General features: G+C 45.6%; 1 protein-coding gene across 3 annotated transcripts in view; it reads right to left on the bottom strand.

Moving 5' to 3' along the window:
- Positions 1-763: 763 nt before the first annotated feature.
- Positions 764-23977, bottom strand: part of tmem132e (transmembrane protein 132E) — a 187461-nt gene continuing 164247 nt past the window's right edge. For all 3 annotated transcript variants that reach the window (XM_035527035.1, XM_027004227.2, XM_027004228.2), the window contains 5 exons: positions 19933-20076; positions 14330-14535; positions 11367-11643; positions 7550-7744; positions 764-4809 (listed from right to left, as the gene is read on the bottom strand). In XM_035527035.1, the coding sequence (XP_035382928.1) occupies positions 3733-4809; positions 7550-7744; positions 11367-11643; positions 14330-14535; positions 19933-20076 (1899 nt within the window). In that variant the 3' untranslated portion in view covers positions 764-3732. The remainder of the gene's footprint in view (positions 4810-7549; positions 7745-11366; positions 11644-14329; positions 14536-19932; positions 20077-23977) is intronic.

Below are 23977 nucleotides of genomic sequence, written 5' to 3'. Positions count from 1 at the left end.
TCTTTTATAAGTAGATGGAAACATATTGGACTAGTGGGCGCCAAGTAATCATTAATGCACGTTACTGTCACGCAGAAAGCCTTCACTTTAGGTCAAATCTTTCTGTGCTTTAAAATTTGGTTTGCGATTTGGCAGCTAGTACAGCAATAAAATACCTTTCTCCCAAGGAGCCACGTTGTCGCCCTCCAGTATGAAATATGTGCGTTCACCCTACACATCTACGCATTAGGCTAAAAGGTTCCCCCCCCTTCACTGCATCCATCACGGTAGCGCCGATGTCGCAACTCAGAAGTTTCCCATGCCGTCTTGTCCTCATACATACCCTGTCGCTTCCGTAGCACGCCTCCCCGCCTCATCTGAGCGTCCTCTGACAATGCAATTTTTCCGTAGGCTGCCGTTCTCCCACCCACGTTTCGGAGCTTTACGCGAACAGAAACTGAGTGCGTCCCTTGTAGCGGCATTCTGATCTTCAAACCAATGACACTTTATAATAGGGAAAAGGGGAAAAATATTTGGCTGACATTACGTTCCGATGCCGTTAACAGGAAAACTGCTCGGTGCTTCCATGCAATCGTTTAAGTGCTTTCGTGCACTTGTAACTTTGAACCAACAGGGACTAGTTTTCTCTAGAAGTACTTAAGTTTTAACAAAAATGTCGAAACACCAAGTGACGATCGATGGCTGAAATTACACTGGAACTCTGCACTTGTATTGTACTGCTGATTTTGTCACTGTTCCGTGTGAGCATTAAAGAGACCAAACATGAGAGTTTATGCATTGTATTTTCTTAAGTACTTACATATAAGTGGGGAATACAAGGGGTTTGATTTTTTTCCAGGAGAATACAGGAACTTGTAACAGTGCTCTGTACATTAAGTGTGAGGCAGCATCGCGTTGCCATATTCCCGTGCTTTAGCAGGTTCCCATAGAGTAAAGCAAAGTACTACTCCACATCACAGCGTGTGGCCATGGCAAAGACCTAGTAGCAGCTCATTTCCGAACACATATCGTTACGATTTCACGGTACAAAAAATGGTTTGCATATACATATATACATGGAGGAAGGTGTGAAGCTATCAGAAACGCTCAGTGGTGGTAGTGTGACACGCAGGTGCTCTCTTAGTACATTAACATGGAAACCACTGAAAACAAAGAGCAAAACGGAATGCTTGAGCTGCTACTAGAGACTTGCTAGTAGTTATACCAAGCATTAGCACCCCACTGGCTGACCTTCGTGATACACTGGACATGATACTCACTCTGAGGGTCGAAGTACAGCTGGAAGGTATACATTCATCCTGAGACACCGTCACTGAACGTGTGATGTGAAGCTTTGGGTTGCCAACCAAAATCTTTTACTAACCCTCAGGCTCAGATTCAATATAACTTTCAAAACCTTGTAACTGAGGGATACTGTTATCTGGAAATAAATCTATATAGGTCAACCTGTTTACACAATTTCATTGCAATTTCAACACATTGCCATAAGTAGGGTTTTATTGAATATAACCTTTAAATATTAAGATTGCTGTAAATCATAAGGCATAATGGGATGCATAGGGAAAGGCATGGGTCAACATTAGGTCCTCTGTGATGATGGACTGGAATGCACTGGGCCTCTGTTAAACCAGGCGATACTGGCAATAAATAAAGACAAAGGGCAGAAATAAATCTTTCCTCCTGATTACTGATTAAAGCAAGTAATTGTACTAAATGAGCAAGACACATTTTACAAAATGGAGAAATAAATGAATTATTAACTGTTTTATGATGATAAAAAAAAAACTAAAATAAACAACTATCCAGGAAACCATCCTTGACATGGTCACCAATATCTCTAGAACAGTTATTCTCCAATCCACTAAATACTCTCAAATCCAAAACCTGTTCCCAATATTTCTACACTAGTAAATGACAGTTTAAGTGCTTACATTGATCTTAATGTGCACTACCGAAATCTAGCTAATTGTATAATTATTATATCAATAAAGTTGTAAAAACCAACTAAATTATTAACAAATAATAAATCTAATATAAAACATGGTTTAATGTGGTCTGTTCACCAGCAAACCTCACTGGCATTTACTAGTGTAAAAAGCCAGACAAGAATATGAGATTCTTCTAGTCTTCACAACCAGAGCTGAACTTTAAAAAACAAACAAACAAACAAACAAACAAACAAAAAACTTGTACAAAATGTACATGTATAAATAAAGAGTATGTACATAATTTAGCATACAATTCAGTATTATAGATCGTATTTATTTGCTACACACGAATCTCCACCTTCAGCACGTGTTCAAGTAGCGTTTTTTGTTTTAATTAGAGATCCTTTTTTTAAAATGTTCACCTGGGAAGTGAAAGGTTAAGACATTGAAAAAAAGTGAGATGTGAGATCCAAAGACCTGACGAGAGCTTATCACACAAAGTCATCCTCTGTCAGGGGTAACTGAAACAGTGGTAGTGCGCTAAAGTTCTGATGGTATGCGTATACAGGTGGGCTTAGGGCACCGCATGCTGTAATGCATGGTAACATAACGTGTCCTCTACTTTTTTAAGGTAGGGTTAGATCATTATCACGTTACAAACATTTACAAATTTGGCAGGAACAGAATGGCTGATTGTGCCTCAGATTCTGTTTTCATGCATGAAAAAACTGCTGAAGAAAATATTTCATGTCACACTGTACAAGCTGCTGCCCTCCCCGCTGTTAATGCCAATTTCAGTTACTTCAAACGGTTTGGGTAGTTACTACCTGCTTTCACAGTTAATAAGGTGAATAAACATGGTGTCAAAACAAAGAGAGGTTGTGATTATTAAGTCATTTAATAAGGCATCTGACTTGACCAGGGAAACGAGTGACCCCGAGATGTCATCTAAAACTAGGCTTAGTATGAAAATGCTACAGACATGTGAAAGTTATTTAAAAAACAAACAAGCAACCAACCAAACCATAAAAAAAGCATTACACCAAGATAATACTAAATAGGGGAAAGAGAGACAACCATTCAGTGTTTTTCAATACTGACAAAAAGTATCCATGTCCTAATGACTGTCTTTGACATTTACAGTAGAATGTTGTGTTACCAGTGATGGAGTCAGGACAACCCCTCTCAAACACTCTGAGAAAAATTAAAATCTGCACTGCAAAGGCCTCTTTGTTGAAGAATACTTGGATGTTCAAAATAGGAGGAGAATAAAACCAAAACAACAACAACAACAACAACAACAACAGCAACAAAAAAACAGACACAGTGCCAAGACTCTTGGCATTCCTCTGAGGAGTATTCCATCCATGGCAGGGTGGTCCCCAGGGTGTTCCCCCCCACTCCTAAAGGGAGTGATGGAGTGAGGAATCCAGTTCGACTCGCCGGAACTTAAAACTTTGCATTTCCCTTAGAGATTGTATGCCCTCTTTGCCTGAGAAAGGATGACGCACACTAAAGCCATCTGTGCTAGTGAGTATAAGACTCTCTAGACTTGTTTTTGGCTTTCCATCAAATGTACTTTTTTTTTGTTCTTTTTGTTTGTTTTGTTTGATTTGGAGTTTTGTAACTGTTCCAAAATGTGAACGTTTAGAAGGGAAACTGCACTGTGCAAAGACAATCCCAAAGAACCAGGACAGTAGGTCTCGGTCACTTCTTCAATCGAGTGAAAAGATAACTCCACTAGAGTGAGGAAAAAAGTGAGAATATTAGAAAGGAACGGTTTTTAGAAAGCTCCGAGCCACCATTACGCTATTTCCTTTATCCTCCGCATGTAGTCATGCAGTTCTTCGGGGTCCTGGAAGCCCATGTCCTGACATACCCACTGGATGTCCTCCTCGTCAGCTATGGGGATGGAGTTGTAGGGCAGGTCCTCCGTGGGCAGTGTGGTGAAGGTGGTGAACTTGACACGCTTGCGTTTGGAGGTAGGTGAGCTGGCCTCCTCGCCACTCTCCTTGGTGGAGCCGCCGGAGCTTCCGTCACCTCGGCCATGGACCTGACTCTGCACGCTGGTCTGTGAGCTGCCGCTGCTGTGGTGATCTGCATGGCAGCATGTCTGTGCACCCTCCAATGGGTTGCTGGGGCTCTCCACCGTCTGCGGGGAGAGGTCGTTCTGAGCTCGCAGTGGCTGCCCGTTACCCAAAAAGACCCAGTGGTGCGAGTGGTCCATGTTGGCCTGGCCCTCAGGCGGGATGCGCTTGTGGCGGTACTTGAGGACAAACACGATGCAGTTGATCAGGAAGACCAGAATGGCCAGGCAAAACACACCCAGGAGGGCATACATGCCGATCTCCAAGTCAGTCATGCTACGAGGCGAGTGTACAAACTCGTCATCCTCCTCCTCTTCCTCCTCGGTTGGTCGCTCTTGGTTACTGATGGTGGGGAAATTGGTGTAGTCGATGGGTACACTTGCAGGCTGCTCATTGGAGGGTTCATAACCTGCACCGCCCATACTGGGATCGATGATTGGTCTCCTTGTGTTGACTGGCATTTTAGTTTCTGTCTCTGTTTCTGACTCCACTTCCTCCTCGGAGTCCTCGTCTGGCCCAAAGCGCACCTTGACATGAACCGGGGAGGAGGCAATGACGCTCTTCCGTTTGGTTTTCTGGCACGCCTCACATATAGTCATCTCGACGCGCACAATCTCCCCGGATCCCTCCCCCTCTGCGACGATTACTGGCCACCTTTGCTGAGGCTCCTGAGAAATGGAAGCCACCTTGTCGTCCACTGTGGAGGCATTGAGGTTGTAGTCCTTAGGGTCGTATATGCTGAGTGGGGCAGCTGTGTTGTCGCTGTAGTAAATCCAGATGGAGAGGCTTGCTTCCTGCAAAACAACAAAACAAAAACAAAAAGAACTAGGAATCAGTCATGGTATAAGCACTTTGCTGAAGCACCATGTAATTTTCAGACAGTCCTTGAAAGAAATTGCTCACTTTTATTACACACACACACACACACACACACACACACACACACACACACACACACACAAACAAACAATATCATGGTGTGAAAAGTCTTTTTAAAGCTGCGTAATAAAAACAGGCATTCAGTCATGCTCACAGAGAGAAAATAATCTTCACAAGAAGACCAAGCATATTAGTTTCCTCCGTATCGCATCTGGTGCATAATACTGCCTTTAAACTCCTTAGCTGTCCTTCAGGTGCAATTAGGCAGCGCTAACCTTAGCATTCACAGAAACCACTGTAATCAGCAATGTGCAGGAACCGAGGAGCTCCATCAGCATGGGCGAAGCATATCTCTTATTTTTCAACAAGCCTCTGTCAAAACTGCATGCTACTGAAGCCAAAACTGCACACGGGTGACCCCCCCCACCCCGTGACCAGCCCCTGGCAGGCTCCACTGGTTGGCCACCAGGGGACAAGGCTGAGAGGACATGGCACTGATGAAGGGCATGGCCCGGGGTCGTGGTGCTGGCCTGAAGGCACTCCGGGCTGACACTGGCCTTCTCCTTAGGTTTGGCACGGAGCTGAAACTACAGTGCCGTGTCTCACACCTGTTAGGAGTCAGACAAAAGGAAAACCTACCCTGACAGATTGAGTTTAGCTATCACTGGCAAAAGGGTGTTTCTTTCTGGTTTCTCCCCCCCATCACAAACAGACGGAGAAACAGTATTTTGTCTGGTTCCACACGGCTAGGGCTCACTGCCGAACCTTTGAATGCCTTTGGCAGCAGTGCTGGTTTCAGAGGCACTGTGACATTCCAGCCTGGATATCGTCACCCTTCCTTGTCAAGAAGGCGACAGCCTTTGATGTGCACAGTCTGAATAAAACTTTGAAGGTGATGTGCTATCCTGACGAACTTCTGGAGCTTGACAGGGTAGGTCACCATCTCTCCGCTACATTAGGACATGGTGTTCAGCCATTCCAGACACCGAGGCTATGGTGCAGGGCTGAGCAGACGTGCTAGCTGACTCCAACTCTGCAGCACGGAGCACCTGCCCTCCTTCCCCGTGTGAGACGGATTACACATAGGGTGATCTCTCCTTGCCATAAGCATGTCTGTGTCAGCTAAAGGTCGTCCTCCGGAGTGGAGTGGCCAGAATGGAGGTCATCCGGGCCGTCTGAAGTACAAGCATTTAGCGTGACACATTAGGCTAACTGAATCCAAAGTGGGCAAATGGTGAGGTTTTTTTTTTTTTTTTTTTGGTGTGGTTGTGTGTGTGTGTCGGCGTGCGCGTCTTGGTAGGTGCTCGTGCGTTACTGAGTGGGTGGCTATTGTTTAGCGATTTGGTCATTTTTAGTTATAGACACAAAAGAAGGGAGGAAAAACAAAAAAATAGGTCCCAAGCTCTCTCCCAATGGAACCTCTCCCTCTGAAATACGAGTCTCAGTTATAGGTTTGACAGGATTATGAAGCACACGCCCAGAGCTTCACTAGTAAAGGCGGAATGTGGCAAAACAGAAGTGGCCGCGGGTCTCGGCTGCTCATTAAGCACGACGCCGTCGTCAGGTGCCCCAATGCCGGGGCAGATTTGAATATGCCTGAATGTCAAACAGTCTTTTATTGCCCCTGTGGGGCCGGGTTGCCTAAGAGAGCACCGGCTAACTGGCCGGTGGATCTCCAGAACCGCTTGAGGACTCATGCCATCAGCAAGTGCTCGAGTTCATCTAATTCACATTACACACATCAGAGGAAGCAAAGGATCTGAAACAAATGTCTCTTATTATTATTATTAGGGGCATGCGGTAGTGTTTATACATGGCTTACGCTGCAGTATTCATGGCTTCGGCTCTACACACGCCATTAACATCTAGTGCAGTTCCAGTTCTGTGACGTGTCTTTGATGAACGACAGCTGCGGGAAATTTTGCCGAAAGGCCACGGAGTCGGAGCTGTTTGTGGTGGAGGGCAGGGCGTGGTGCAGCAGCTGTTCTCTTCCTCTCCACCTCCTGACACCTCCCAGAACAGGCTGGCTCAACAAGCTTCATATCCTAAACCAAAGGCCAAAGCCTTGGGTCAAAGTCAAAGGTCAAAGCCTTTCCAGTAGCTTTGAGTCTCATTTCTTTTTTATTTCTTTTTTTTTTGGGGGGGGGGGGGAATGTTTTGCACCCCCTCCAGTGAAACTGAAGGTAGCGATTTGCCTGAAGGGGAATTGCTGTCTTCAAAAGCAGACAGAGGATAGTGTCCTGCGTGCAAGTTTGACAAAAAGACAGCTTTAATTATCTGCAAGACAAGTCATGTTCTGAACCACTTTGAGGCTTAACTGGTGATGATAATGCTGCACTGATACAAATATAGCCATGGAAATCCCATGTCATTGAAATAGCTGGATCAGTCAATCTACTCATCTCTCCTCCCATTGTGTTTGATTGTGTACCTGCTAACATCGTCTGTTCTTCTGAAAACATGTCAAAAAGTCAGAACTGAGACACCATCAAAGAAACGTTTTCCTGCAAAACCTTTTCAGAAAAGGAATTAAGGATATTAGATCAGAGCTCTGTGCACTAGTTGTTCTTTACTTACATTAGCAAACAAAAGTTCAGGTGATCAGAGGACAGAAGTCTTTTTGAAGGACGCATGCAACGACGAAGACGTCAGTACCTGTTTGAGGGCGGAGAGTGTCTGTAGCCCTGTTGCCTTAGCAACCATGGTGTGGCTGTTGCCAGGGCTGGGCTGAATACTCAGCGCCAGTCCAGAGACGGCGTGGACGCGTAAATCCACTATGGACACTTTCTCATCCACCACTGAGAAAGGTGCCTCACCCAACACGGCCTCCACTGCTAGCGGAGATTCCACCTGGTGGGGGGGACCGGGGACATAAAAACACAGCGTATGATACATTTTTGGTGTAACAGCTGCAGAACAAAGTTATTAGATAAAGGAGAGTGTGGAGCGGCGTTCTAGACAGAGATTAGGTTTCACGTTGGACGGCATTCTGGCATCAATCGGGTTTCTTTGTCGAAAAGCTTTACTGCTGAGCTCGTGGTCTGACCCCACATGGCAAACAAAACTCTCACACAGCAGAAAGAGAGAAAGCGAGCAATGAAAGAGAGAGAGACACAGATGACTACAAAGAGGGAGGAGAAAGACAGATGGTGGTGGAAAGAGCGCTGGAGCGATAGCAGAAATAGCAACATTTAGTGGGTGGACGATACACAGTCTCGAGATGTTGACCAGGGAGCAGAGAATGGGTGGGTGGGGGGTGTCTTTCTTAAAGGCACACCTGCAGTCCCACCAGCCTGCCACTTTAGATACATTATGACCCGTTTCTGTCTGTTCACAGCAAACAGAAGGGCACAACAGGCTTGGTGCAGGTAAGCGTCACAATGTGGGGACGTGTGGGGACGTGTGGGGACGTGTGGCGCCGGCGTCAGCTGCCTCATATTCCCCCTCACCCCCTCCTCCGTTTATGGCTCTGATGTGTGAAAACATCGATCCGCCCACCGGAACCGCCGCCCACCTGCTGCCCGCTCGCGGACAGGCACGCGGCGCTCAGGGGTAAATGCTCTGACGGGCATGTGAGGCAGCCCGCTAAGAGCGACGTTTTCTCCTTCTAATGAAAGGTGCTTTGATCGAGCACGTTGGAGAGACCATGTTGCAGGGCATAGAGCGATTCTTCCTTCTCACAACCAGATGTAACCTGGCGGTGGTGACCGGTGGGGGAGGGCCCGGAGAGAATGGCCTGAAAAAACGCAGGCCCAACTCCCCCAGCTCGAGGGACCAGGAAGGAGGGAAGAAACAACTTTCAACCTCATTCAACAACAGCTTTCATGCCTGCTAAATAAGCAGTTGAAAATAACAAAACACCTTATCCTCGCCACCGCCACCCACAAGAAGCAGGGAAAGCAAAGTCAAGTTGTGGAGGAAAAAATAATTGCCACGTCTGGAAGTCAGAAGCGAGCAGCTGAAAGCGGGTGTGGAGTGAACCCCTACGAACTCCCGAAGCCATTTGCAGGGCACAGATAAGCAACAGCATTCCCACATTCACCTGACTGGAGCTTTCAAAATAAAATGACTAATTATGATGCCACAACACATGTCATTATTTTTCAAAGCTATTCAAAAACTAGAACCATAACATTACCAACAATAATGGCACATATAATTGGCTCGATCACACTGGATTTAGAGGTAGCCAGATTTAACTAGCGACAAGGGCCCTCCCTTGGGGGTGGGGGTGGGGGGTGGGGTTGAATTCAAAGTGAATTCAGCTCTTGCCTATTTAGCCCTGAAAGCCTATAATGACTTTTAATAACACTCAAAAACCTCCAACCTCTGTATCATCCATTTGGCCCCATGCAACAGTTTCTTCTCTCTCCACAAAAAAAAAAGGCCCTCCGCTTAAATCGAGCTCTTGGCACCGAGGTTGACGCGCGAGCTCCGAGGACAGCTGTAAACAGCACGACCGCTCAGGCTGCCTTTCGCTTCTTATCTGCGCGTGGCGGTCCCTTGCTCCACGGAGAGAGCCGCGGGCTCCGAACGGGCCCCTCACGCGGGTCAGCACATCCCCGGCTCCCCCACGGACGTGTCTGGAACGGTCAGCAACGGTCACACTTCATCCGCCCTACGTGTCCTCTCAATAGCCTCCGAACGGGGCCGTGGCAGGGCTTCAAAGCAGCAGGAGTCTGACTGTGAACGCGAGCATGTGAGATGGCGAGGAGGAGCGCGAAGGAAAAAAACTTGAGCTGCTGCCAGAACTCGCTTGTTTTGCTTACGATCAGTTTTATCTCTCTTGCTGCTACACCTTGCCTGTGTTTGATGTCTTCATTTCAACAAAGATTCCGCAGACTTAAAGATAAGGATGCCACCCTCTTTCAAACGTGATTACTGCTGTCGGTAAACCACACAGGCCGTTTTCGATCCGCAGGGAATGCGCACAATCTGGACTACAGGGTAAGGGCACTCGGGCTGTTCACACAGCTCCTTAAGCTTATTAAAACGGAGCTGTTGCTAGGCAATGGGATGCGACTCACCTACCGAAATCGAGTAAAAAAACGCCTTTCCGCGAAGGGGTGCTGAGCCGTGCCATATCTGCCCGCTCTCGAGCCAACATGGAGCGGAGCGATACGGCGATCAAAGATGCCGACGGCGGATGGCTCGTAAATAACAAGGAAATTACAAGCCGCCCTTTTCTGATGCCTTGCCAAGCGAAAGAAGGCAGCATTTGTAATTAATACATTATTATTATTTTTTTTTTTATAATGGTGACAAGTAATTTTCAGCTAGCAATGTACACGGATGGGATGAGAGCTGTACAAGGATTTCAAAAAGTTCCACACTGGCCTTTAATTATTAATGACCTTGGCGAGTTTCCTCTGTAATTAGTCAAGTTTTATGCATTTTTGTATGTGCGTGTGAGAGAGAAAGTCTGGCGGGGGAGGGGGGTGGGTGGAGGAGAAATTCAAAACCAATATCAACTCCAAGCCCTACAGTCATTTCGCAAACTATTGTTCACTGTCAAATGGAAACGTTGAATTTATTTAAATCATAAGTTATTACTTAACTGATTAGGCCAACAAAACCCATTTCAATGGACTTTTATGAGTGACACCCAAAAGTCCTGTCCAGCGCAGACATGGCAGATCTCTATTGTTACCAGTCAGTGAATTTCTAAATGACGTTGGACTGCACACAATGTGCTTCTCGACAGGGACAGAAAACATTATGGCCTCCCATCGAGTGCGTCCGATTGGATCATCTAATCACATTTGACTTGTGAATTGTGGAGCCTTTGGGAAGGTGAAGCTCTACAATAAGCTAATTTTGTTGACCTTGAATTGCCTTCAGAGATGAAGGCCGATGGACAGACCGCGTCTCCTCCATCTCAACACTTAACTTTAATAGCCTGGTACTTCATATTCAGACTGCATACTGCAAGAATTTGACCCATTAAGGCTGAAGCGAATATAGAAGAAAATTCGCAACTTTCAAACTTGATAGCAGGTGAGAAGTGAGGATATAAATACTGTGACATCATAATGATATTTTAGCAGCTCTGAAGAGTCAGGTGTATTCACTAAGTCATCTTCTATCCAGAAGCAAAGTGTCATATAGAATAAGGGAAAAGGTACTCAAACTGCAACTGGAAAGCAGTTGTAGAAGCATACATACATTAAGGGCTGCATGCTGTGGAGGAGTGTTTTATTATATATTATGGGGCTTTGAAGGGTTGGTGTAATGGCAAGCTGTCATGTCTAGAGGCCTCGCATTAGTCCAGTGGCAGCCAGTCCTTGCTCATGGAGATCTGCATTCTGTTCCAGCTGTTCCAGCTGTAGCCCAACACATCTGTTCTAGCTAACTGAGGTCTTAAAGAAACATGGTAGTGTTCGGGCCAAGGGTGTTAGATGAGGGCTGAAACCGAACAGGAGCAGGGACAGAGAGCTGTGTAGGAGTCTGACTTTCAGTCTTTATGCTTTACCTTCAGAGTGGTGGAGCCCTGCTCCAAACCCACCAGCACGGTGCGATCCACCAGTTCAGCCACGTGGGGGTCTGACACCTTCAGCGAGTCCTGGACAAGGTCGGTAATGTCCACCTGCCAGTCTGGGCCGAGCATGGTGATGGCCTGGGTGGCGCCCTCTGTGGACGTCGTGTGGAACTGCGTCAGGACTTTCACCCGCGCTCGCTGGTACTGGAGCGTGCACCCACGGCTCACCTTCCTGTCGTCATCATCGTCATCGTCGCTGTCCCGGGCCGACCTGCAGGGAAAGGTCAGCGTTGTCATGTTATGTTTCGTGGAATGGAAAGAAAATTTCACACAAAGAACATCGAGCAAGCCTTGTTTACTACGTTTAACAGCACATGTTGTAATATCATGACTTCTCAGTAGCGGGGGGTTTGTTCGCTTGCAGCACATGCCATGTTCTTTTGAGCACGTCAGAGGCTTCAGAACGCTGCGAGCATCAGAAAGAGCGTCCTCTGGACACCCGATTCCAGCTAGGCATGCGTCAGTGAAGCCTGCACGCAGCATCCATACAAACCAGACCGATCTGTTAGCCCAGGGGAGGAGCAAGTAACTCAGCCTCTCTTTCCATACAAACAGAGAGCGAGAGAGAGAGAGAGAGAGAGAGAGAGAGAGAGAGAGAGAGAGAGAGAGAGAGAGAGAGAGTGAGCTAGAAAGAGCAAGAGAGAGAAATACAGAGAGCGAGACAGAGAGAGGGAGAGAGAGAGTGGGAGATAGAGAGACAGCAAGACAGAGAGAGAGGGAGAAAGAGAGAAATAGAGAGAGTGAGACAGAGAGAGAGAGAGAGAGAGAGAGAGAGAGAGAGAGAGAGAGGAAGGGAGGAAGGGAGGGAGGGAGGGAGCCCTCATGATGGTTGAGAGCTCCTCCTCCAAACAGACAGCCATGCAGGCTAATTAATCTCTGCTTTGACTTTCTCTGCTCTGATTACAGGATCTCCGCACGAGGCCTCTGCCTGTCCATGGCTGATGAGGCACCACCCACCGATTACCAGCTGCTGGGAGGAAGGCAGAGCAGATCAGCATCACAATATGCGGATGGCTGGCAGCAAGAGAATATGTGGGAAGACTTTAAGGGAGGAGCCGGTAGTGGACCGAGCTAAAGAGCTCACGATTGATTGGACTTAATTTATGCCATTCAAGTGCTGCTAAGAGTCTGACTACAGAACAGAGTGGAAAGGAAAGTTCCAAACAGAAGTCTTAAGGGTTACGTATTCTTTCCCTGATCTGACATTTCACATGCACCGTAACTTGTGTAAGCAGGTGGAATTGTTCAGTGTCATTCTGTCAATGCCACAAATATGGTATCAATTTCTGGGATGCAAATAGGACAGTTTGAACATCGTTCTGTTTACCAGGGACTTTCTGTGACCACTGTTGCAATTGTCAGAGGGGTCGAGGGGGGAGGGGTCACCTCTGGAGGTCAAGCTGCTCTGATAAGAGCTTAACAGCCACAATGACGATTACTCACTCGGGTTACACAGAACTTGTCCCGCAAGGACATTCCTGTAAGTGAGGGGCTTTTGTCTAGTCGTGTTACGTTCTAGATGACTCTGAGATATTGAAAAAACAAAAAACAAACAAAGGAAAAAAATTTCCTTTTTTTTATGCCAAATATTTAGGATGGCCGGTGCTTTGCCACTAGCAAATCTTTCCAACACATATTCTGAGAGAAGGGTGTGCTGTCTCTCTTCTCTCTTGTACTCTGCCTTTGTGTGTGTGTGTGTGTGTGTGAGAAAGAGTGTGAGAGAGAGAGAGAGAGAGAGAGAGAGAGAGAGAGAGAGAGAGAGAAAACCCAGAGAAACAGCTGAATAAGTAGAACTTAAGGTCAGACCCAAAAATCAATCCCCCCTCCCCCCACCCCACTGCCGGCCATCTCAGCTCTTTATCAGTGTAAGAGGGAGGGGAGACATTCGTCTGCTCCAGCAGACTTTACTGATGGCCTGATAACAATGAAATATTATCTCACTTCCCAAATATACACAAGCGTTTGGAGCTTTATCTGTGTTTGGGCTGCACTTTACAGCACGGAATGCATACATATTACACACAGCGAGCACAAACAGAACTTTCTTCAAGGATTTCGTGGATCTGGGTTGAAGCTTACAATGGATTTGCCATCAGTTCGAAATTGGATTAGTATCACCGAATCAGATCACATTTCCATCTCAAAGGCCCATCTGAATGAATTCAATTAAGACAGAAGCCATTCTCTCTCTGCATACAGAACTGAAAACATGTGCAGTTTGACTGTTTTCTTTCTTTCTCTCCTCTTCAAAGCCAACGCCATGCTTTCTGCCTGCGAGGCGTTTCAGCAGTGCGGAGGAGGTGAGGGTACTTTTGACAGCTGGGAAGCATTCCCAGTGGGCCAAGGGCACAGAACATTTAAGCACTGGTCTGAAAGGTACACTGAAGGTACACTGAATCTGCAGTGAAGTCTGATTTAACTGAGAAACAGTGTTACCTGCTGCGTTTGATCCATAATCTAGTACTTCATTTAAAATGGAACAATGGCTATAAAAATACTATAACCTAATTGGTAAAAGATCAGCAGTGCAAAATAAACTGTATGGCTCCTGCTTAAATTCCCCTAAAATTATATGAAATAAGCTCAATTCAGCAAGTTAGCGCCAGGGGAAATGTATTTACGCAGGTACAAATGACAATGCCCATAAAGTCATAAAGGAAACAATAGGGCCCAGAGAATGTGTATATAAAGCGCTTTTCTTTTGCACATAGGCATACTAATTCGGTAATGCATGGAAAAAGCAAAAGTGGGAGCTATTCAGGATGTGTGAAGTTTTAATGCACCACCCAGTGTGTGGGGAGGTCCCAGCCAGGGACTGGAGCAGGGTGCTCGACTGTGGTGGGGGGCAGAACTGAGGCAGGGGCCAGGGCACAGGACAGGAACAGGGCATGGCTCACCTGTGGTCGGGTAGTATGGGGACCCTCCAGCCCTTGACGAATGCAAGTCGGCTGTCAGAGAGGTCGAGGCGCAGAGGCAGCCGGGGCACCCACACGGTGAGCTCCAGCGGAGCGCTTAGGTGCCCGTAGCTGAAGATAACACGTGCGTTCATGGAACCCCGCGTCTCCTTGCCGTTCACGAAAACGTAGTCACAGTCCTTGGACACCTGGGAAAAAGGTGGGAAGAAAGAGTTTCTACAGTGCAGAATCTGTACACACAAGGTTCTGACCATGTGAGGAAATGATATGTACCATATGCAATATATGAAAAAACATATGTGGTGTAAGAATGGACATCTTCTACTAAAACTACAATATTTCCTCAATTTATTCAGTACTTTCTATTAAAAGCATAGTGTATGTGTATATACACACACTATATAGACAAACGTATTGGCACACCTACACTTTACACCTACAGGAGCTTTTAGGACATTCCATTCTAAATCCATAGGCATGAATCAATAGGCTCTTTGGGCCTTCCCCTAACTGTTCCCACAAAGTTGGAATCCTTGGTATGCTGAAGCATTAAGATTTCCCTTCACTGGACCTAAGGAGCCAAGGCCAACCCCTGAAAACAACCCCAAAGCATTATCCCTCCTCCACTAAACTATACAGCTGGTACATTTCAGCCAGGCAGGTAACGTTCTCCTGGAATTCACCAAACCCAGACTTGTCCATTAAACTGTCAGATATAGAAGCGTGATTCATCAGTCCACAGAACACATTTCCACTGCTCCAGAGTCCAGTGGCGGCATGCTTTGCACCGCTCCATCCGACGCTCGGCGTTGTGCTCGGTGATGCAAGGCTTGCACGCAGCTGCTCTGCCATGGGAACCCACACCATGAAGCTCCCGGCACACAGTTTTAGTGCTGATGTTAATGCCAAAGGAGGGTTCGAAGTCTGCGGTTACTGAGTCAGCAGAGCACTGGAGACTCTTATGCACTGTGGGCCTCAGCAGTCAGCGACCCCGCTTTGTAACTATACGCGGTCTGTCACTTCATGGCTGAGTTGCTGTGGTTCCTAAGTGTTTCCACTTTTCAATAAAACCACTAACAGTTGATCGTGGAACATCTAGGAGGGAAGAAAATTCACGAACTGACTTCTTGCGACAGTGGTACACCACTACAGTACCACACTTGAATTCAGTGAGCTCTTTAGAATGACTCATTCTTTCAAAAATGTTTCTAAAGGCAGACTGCATGGCTAGGTGCTTGATGTTATACATCTGCAGCAATGGGACTTCAATATGTGTGCGTATGTGTGTGTGTGTGTGTGTGTGTGTGTGTGTGTGTGTGTGTGTGTGTGTGTGTATATATATATATATATATGTATATATATATATATATATATATATATATATATATATACATATACACACACACACACACACACACACACACACACACACACACACACACACAATGTATTTATTTATTTACATTTCTTTTTTCAAAGATATAATGTTTTATCAAAATATGATACCATCACTCAAAAATCATTCAGAAAGCATACAAACATTCTGTGGGTTGCAGCTGGCCAGGGCACAGAGTAGTTTTCACTAGCAGATATTTTCCTATCAGGAAGGATGAAAAAGGTGAATGGTGTCGAGGCAAGGATTCTTCCCCATGTTGTCACGTAGTAATTTTGTGTTGCTGGTATTCACTTATTATACTGAATCCCATTTAGTGTATGCTGTGTTCATGATATAATTTTGGGAGAAGTGAACCTTTTCGAGTGCATATGTAAAGTGCAGAAGAGCTTTTCAAACAGTAGCAATGTGTGTTGCCGTGAGGACTCAATCTCTTCAACCCATACCTGCACCCTCTGAACAATGGCTGCAGCCTTTATATATGTATGTATGTATGTGTATGTGTATATATTATATATATATATATATAGTGTGTGTGTGTGTGTGTGTGTGTCTATGAAGATTCCAGGTGAGTAACTGCAGTGTACAGTAGTAAGAAATTTAGAGATATTCCAAATTGTAGTAAAGTACACAGACTTTGCATAGAAACAGAAGGTTTTGGACAGAGGTCCTTCATCAGCTGTGTAAGCAAAGTGTTTCTGGATTGGTAGCAGGAGGTGCCAGTTTATGTATGAAAAAGTAGATGATTAATCATGACATTCATTCCGTGGGGTTCTAAAGTTCCATGAGTGTAGATGAGGTCTTTTTCTTTAACTTTCCTAATTTCACTGCTGCCATAGCAACAACTGGCAATGCAAACAGATATGTCACTAACGCATTAACGTGTCCATTAGTAGTGAAATGCCTTGCCACTGGAAACGACATCTTTCTCTCTCACACACACACACACACACACACACACACACACACACACACACACACACACACACACACACAACACACTACACTATTTTCTGTTTTTGTTATTTGTTTTTTAACCACAAAAAAAGATTTCTATCAACCTTTCACGACTGCACCCATCTCCTGGACACTCACAGACAAGCTCTTATGCACATAAGTCATTAATCCTCTGCAATACTCTAAAAATGCCAAAAGAAGCACACCACCTCATCATGATGAAAGCACCCAGACCACGACTCATCAGTCATAACCCCTGGAGAGATAAGGTCAGAAACAAACTTTTTTTGGTTTTGTTTTTTTCCAGACTCAATCCAGAACCTTCTTACAACCATGGCAAACTTTAATAATATATTATTTACCATAATATATAGTCAGGCCTTTGCTTTGGGATACCATCAATGATTTATCTGGAGGTCTTGGCCAAGTGACAGTGTAATCAGAGAAGCTAATCTCGGCCCGAAGGAGCCTGGGAGGAGTAGTCTTCCCAGACCTTGAAATTCACTGCAGCTGGATATCTTTGTAATAAAATCCTCCAGCCTCTCAGACAGGCCGCTCCTTTTCTGCATTATCAATACTGTGAAATTGATCAGTCGCGAATGGCTCGTTGTCAAGTTGTTTTTCTGGTCTCTTCCCAGATTGAACAGCTGTTTTACTTCTTGCACTTCCATTTTTTGAATGTTTTCTAAGGCCGAGTCATTGATCATATTAAAAATGTCTAAATAAAAGAGGAAAAAGAAATCAACAAGAAAAACCATATAGCATTTCAACTGAAAAAGGAGCATCTTTATTACAGGGTACGGGATATTTCAAGCCATGATATTATTGTTTGACTTTAATAACTGCTGTTTATTTTGCTGATTTGAAACACAGCTCTCACAAGGCCTTTAAGAATCAACATTATTTATCTCCTTTTCAACTTTAAGAGCTACAACCACCACACAGTATAACCTTTAGCATACAGCATCTCTGAATCTGTATTATAACTGCAGTACGGTAACATTTTCCTCTCTTGATCATTTAGATGTTTTTTGTTCTTCAAAACAGCTTACACAAACCAACCAGGGGATGCTCCTCAGAACCAGCTCTTTTTTGAATCAGGCTGAAGGGTACAGTGACATCAGCCATGAGCTGGGATCAACCTCATGACCTCTTGCGCCACAGCCAAGCCTTCAGACCACCGAGGGCAGTCATTAGCGTCGCGCAGGCAGTTGTATAGAAGGGGCTAGCAAAGCAGGAGCTGAGTCCCAAAGCCGCTTAAATCAGTTTGTATCTCTCTCTCCATGCCTGCAGTCGTCCCTCAGTGAGCTGATGGAAGAGGGGAGCGATTCTCAGGGTTGCTTCTGCCTTTATGATCCTGAGGTTTAAACAGCATTGCATTGGCTCTTAAAACGCGCATGTAACCGAATGCAGACAGGTGAATGTAACCGAATGCAGACAGGATTTAAGGTGAAGGCACGTTTGGTGGGGGGGTTGGATAATTACATGGGCTGAGGTTTTACTGTGGGTTAATGGCACACCAAGACTTAATGATGGAGCAAGCAATTAAGAAAAGTGCAGGGTGATTTTGACATGTCTGCAATGTGCACAGTGTGTGTGGTGTTGTCTAAAGCATTTAGGGTGTTTAAATGAGATTGTGTAGTCAGTGATGTTGGCATGTAGTGTTTGTATGTATGTGGTGCATGTGATTAACATGTAGCATGTGTGGTCAGTGAGTAGCGCATCTGGCATGTAGTGTGTTACCACCAAGCCACAGGATGTGTCTGGCTTTGGGTTGCACTTGTGCTCAGATGGCTGGCGTGACTAACTCAGTCTCAGGAGGAGGAAGCATCTGGCCAAGCACTGTTTACAGCGTCCTGCTCTCTGACACAAAGCCCCATAGGCTCTTAGGGTCTTACACACACACACACACACACACACACACACACACACACACACACACACACACACACACACACTCCCAATGCTCTGTCCAGTAACCACGACCCAAAAGACACAAACCACCAGCACCAAATCCCTTTAACCTTACACAGTAAGCTGTACTTTCCATAACACATACTCCAAGTAATTTGACACAAATATGAATGGCAATGCACCACCCAGTTCAGTAAATTCTGTCACCAAAAATGCCTGGAGCTTTTCTCGTGCTCATTGATTGTTTCCTTTTTCTATTCCACCCCGCAGATGGAGCTTTTTATTGAGCTGGCAGCACTCATGCGTCACATGTGTGACGGACTCAACTCGAATTAGCCTCCAGAGTTCAACGAGCTGGTCGGGTTGGGTGGGGCAAACTCACTTGATGACCCGAGATCGAGTGCTGCATGTGACATCCAATTGCTGCTTTTCAGACTGGACTCAACATTTCTCCGTCTTTACATTTACATTTACGGCATTTAGCTGACGTGCTTATCCAGAGCGACTTACAAAATTGCTTGGTCATTTACTCATAGATACATCCTAGTCAGTACAGTAGGTTAGAGTTCAAGAGACCTCTGACCTAGAATGCTCTTGAAATACAGGGATCAATCACCGTCTCCCTATGACATATGGATCTCATTCCAAGGTGCACACACAGCCACCTAAAGCTTAAATGCCCGTTCAGGTTAGTGCAGATAACAGCTTGTGGACTCTCCAGCAATGAAATGGGTGGCGAGGATTATTGGAAATCCCATGAAAGTGCTGTGACAAAGGACAGCTGACAAACAGCATAATGTCTGTGTCACGGGGATCCGGAGATGATCGAGAGTTTTGTGAGGGGAAAAACCAGACGCTGTAGAGAGAAGGGACAGTCAGTGGTGAGCAGCAAGCGAGTGCGAAGGGAGACAGAACAGGGCTGTGGGACAGTTCTGCTTGGAACAGATCCTTGGGCTGATCGAAATGCCACCCAAATGTCTTTGTCATTTCGGTTTGTGAATAAAAAGAGATTCCAAAGCTGCATTATTTAGGTTAAATGGCTCCGAGTGCTGGCCGGGGAACATGCAGCACTGATATTGATAGAACTGTTTTGGTCAGAGAAGTCATTGATCACTGTGGGGGAAGGCTCAAAAGAGTGCATAGAGCCATGGCAGTGCGTAGGAAAGATTGCTTTAAGTGGTCATTTCATGATCATTTTAATGGCCTCTTAAGTATTGCATTTCTTTCACTGGCTCAAAAGGACCAGGACACGGCTTTGGCTGGGCGGCAGAGGGAGGGAGGCACCGTAGGCGCCGACGGGGCCTCAGCCAGGATGACGTACCTTGATGATGTCCTCGTTGGATGACTTGCACTCCACAAAGGAGGAGATGTCAGTGACCGCGCCATTCAGCTCTATGGAGACGACTTTGACTGGGATGGCGACCGTCCGGCCTGTCAGGACCGCAGTATTGATGATCTCAGTATCCTGGATGTGGGGTGGGAGGGAGAGAGAGAGAGAGAGAGAGAGAGAGAGAGAGAGAGAGAGAGAGAGAGAGAGAGAGAGAGAGGTGGACAGGGAGAGAAGGGAGGGAGAGAGGGAGGGAGGTGGAGAGGGAGAGAGAAATAGAGAGAAAGAGAGAGAGAGAGAGAGAGAGAGAGAGGAAACAGTCCCAAAAGGTAAGCAGGAGTTCAGATCCAGTGCAATGCTGTTTTGAAACCTCTTGCTTATAAAGTCAAGGGTGTGGTCATCTTTGAAGAAGAAAGCCTTGACCTTATAAAACTAGACTCATAAGACTAATAAATTTTAAAAGCTTATGAAAAAAGCTTATGAAAAAAGATCAATTTTCCTCATTCAAGCAACCAAACGAGCACAATCTGTTCTATTACACTGGTTTTATACAGGACAGTGACCTAATGAGAGTTTCCATTCTTTCCAATCCATTCATTAAGGAGGAACTTTTGGTGTGGAAGACCTAAACATGTTTAATTAGTATTAAATGGCTATTTTCTGGCACAAAGGCTTAGACAGCTTACCCACAAAGCTAATATGACTGAAAGCCAGCAGTTCTTCAACAGGCTGTTGACTGGTATCTACTATTTTGGCCCAGAGCGATTTTAGAATGAGGAAAGGCATACTTTTCCAGCATCATCAAATGTGAGCATGTTTGGTTTACAGTTTGCATTCACACTGCACCAGCAAATTGATGCAGTGTTCCACTGTGCCACGTACACAAACAGGTCTCCCCTTTCAATTAGGCACTGCAAAGCAGACACTCGGGCCAATTACAGAGCATGCAGTCTCTGCCTGCTCACATACATTCATTATATTTATGGCTGAAGGGGTGCTAACATCACTAACTGTAATATATTCTGTGCTGGGACCAGAGAGAATGACAAGGTACAACACAAATTATATGACAAATGGGAGCCAGGACAGCAGGCTGGAGGGGAGATATCATCATCATCATCATCATCATCATTCCCACACCCCAAAATTGGGAACCAAGACCCAATGAACCCATGCATTAAGCTGAGATTGAAGATAATGTCTAAACTGTGAATTAGTACCTGAAAGGCTACTGGATGATGTAAATGCAGCACTACAAATGATAACCAACTAGCTGGTATCCAGCCACAGCAACAGTTAAACTTGAGATGCTTGGCTACAAGATGAACATTATCAAGGAACAGTATCCTCTGTGGAGGAGGAGGTTGGAGGCCAAGATAAGGGCAACACCGAGAGACGTCAGCCAGCTTTCAGAAATGCACAAAGGCGTGATGAAGGTACCTGAGAAATACAACAAGCTGTTCATACCTAAGGCCTTGGAGACTGCCAAGCAAAGATGAACTGTTCTGGCTGCCCACCTGAAGAGGTACACAAGAGAAGTAGAAGCCAGGAGGATAAACAGATCATTTTCCCACTAGCCATCCAAAGTGTACTCTCGGTGGCAAGGTAACAGCATGAGAAGAGACCCACCAAAGCTGGAGATTGAACAACACTGGAAAAGAATATGGCAGAAGGAGGCATCACATGAAAACAATGCCCAATAGTGACTGAACCTGAGACATGGGCCACACCTACTGGCTGAATCAGCTGCAAACAGACAGTCCTGATCCTGAAGGACCCCCAGACAGGGGTGATTCCATCCAACTACCAGCCAATCACCTGCATCTACACAAAATGTAAACTCCTCTTAGGCATCATTTCAGCTAAGAGGAGTAGGAACATGGCTCAATACATGAGTGGGGCCCAGAAAGGAATTGGCACCAGAGGAGCAAAGCACCAGCTACAGGTGGATAAAACAGTTATTTGTGACTGTAAGCCCAGACAGACCAAACTGTGCACCACCTGGACTGACTACAAAAAAGCCTAAGATTCACTGCCCCACACATGGATCCTGGAATGCTTGAGGCTATATAACATCAACAGGACTCTAAGAGCCTTCATCAAGAATTCAGTGGGGCTGTGGAAGACAACTACAGAGGCCAACGTCAGGCCAACACCATGAGTCACCATCAAGTGCACCCCTCAGGCCCATTAGTGGGATCTCAAGAGTGCTAAGGATACTGGCTCTGGAATGGAACAACCACCTCCTCTACAAGGATGATACCAAGTTGCATACCAGAGGGGAATGAGACCTCCACTCACCCATCAATCTCACCTGGATATACAGCAATGACATCGGAATGTCATTTGGACTGAATAATGTGGACGGATGATTATAAGGAGAGGGAAGGTAAGTAGAACTGAGGGGATTGTACTGCCAGAAGGTAACACAGCAGATGTTATGGGCAGCTAAAGTATCTTGGAATCCCACAGGCAAATGGGAATCATGAAGAGGCCACAAGGAAAGCAACCACAGCCAAATACCTACAAAGAGTGACGCAAGTCCTGAGAAAACAGATATTTGGGAAGAGCAAGATCGGGACTACCAAAACAACTGACATCAAGACAAGGAAACTCCTCAGAATGCATGGAAGGTTTCATTCCAAATCCAGCACTCTGGGACTGTACAACAAGCTGAAGGAGGACTAGTGAGTGCCAGAGCTACTATCCAGGATGAGACAACCAAGATTCAGGAGTACACCAGGAAGATGGCCCCAAGTGATGAAGTGCTCACCGAGTACCTCAGACAGCAGAAACCCAAGGAGGATGGGAGGAGAAGTAGGACCCATCACAGTATGTACCTCCGGTATATAGTGGAAGTGGCTGATACACAAAAATCCTACCAATGGCTGGAAAAGGCTGCACTGAAAGACAGCACGGAGGCACCAATCATGGCATCACAGGAACAAGCTGACTACAAAATTAACAGATGCTGAGTTCTACCACACCAGGCAGGACCCCGGATGCAAGACGTGCAAAGACGCCCCCGGAGACAATCCAGCACTTAATAGCAGGATGCAAGATGCTTGCAGGCAGAGCATACATGGAACACCATAACCAAGTGGCTGTCATAGGATACAGAAATATATTTGTACAGGCTGGACGTTTCAAGGTCAAAATGGGATACACCCCCTAGAGTGGTGGAGAATGACCGAGCTAAGCCCCTGTGGAACTTTCAGACGCAGACTGACCAAATGATAATGGCTAACCAACTGGACATAGTAGTGATTGATAAACAGCAGAAGAGGGCTGTAGTGATAGATGCATCAATCCCAATTGATAGCAACATCAGGAAAAAATAACAAAGAAAGCTCAAGAAGTACCAAGGGCTGAAAGAAGAGACGGACAAGCTGTGGAAAGTGAAGGCAACATTGCTTCCCATAGTAGTCGGAGCACTAGGGGCTGTGACCCCCAAACTGGGAGAATGGCTCCAGCAGATCCCAGGAACAACATCCAAGATCTCTGTACAGAAAGAGTGGGAACAGTTAAGATACCATGCAGGACCCTCAATATCCAAGGCTTCTGGTAGAAGATCTGAGCTTGAAGGGAAAAAAAGACTGCCCTGAGGAGGACCCAAAAAAATTAAAATAAATTAATTAATTAATTAATAAAATTAAAGAAAACTTCCTATGCCTGAACAAATTTGGCAATTTGCAGAAAGAGTGAGCCCACAGCTAATGTTACTTAAGGGAAAGTATAAAGGAAAACATGCGTTCATTAAACTGTAATCTCATGGCAGTGTGCAAAACAGGAAGTGGTCACGACTAAGGAGGTTTTTGAGAAATGTTTTGTTAAACTTTTCTCCCAGCCCAATTAACTTAGATGTGATAAACCCCATCTTATCCAAAACTACCTTAACAGCAGCAGTTGTGTGTCTACCTTTAGACACACAACACCTCCTTTGTCTCTTTACGTCTTTCCTTTCTAGCTGTCAGAGTGCTAAACTGAATACAAAGTTTTTCTTTAGGGTTATAAAAAACTGAACCGTACACTCAGAAAT

This window comes from Electrophorus electricus, chromosome 6, assembly GCF_013358815.1.
Source record: "Electrophorus electricus isolate fEleEle1 chromosome 6, fEleEle1.pri, whole genome shotgun sequence".
NCBI classification, from domain to species: domain Eukaryota; kingdom Metazoa; phylum Chordata; class Actinopteri; order Gymnotiformes; family Gymnotidae; genus Electrophorus; species Electrophorus electricus.
Note: the sequence above shows the minus strand (reverse complement) of the source record. Positions and strands in the feature narration are given on the sequence as shown.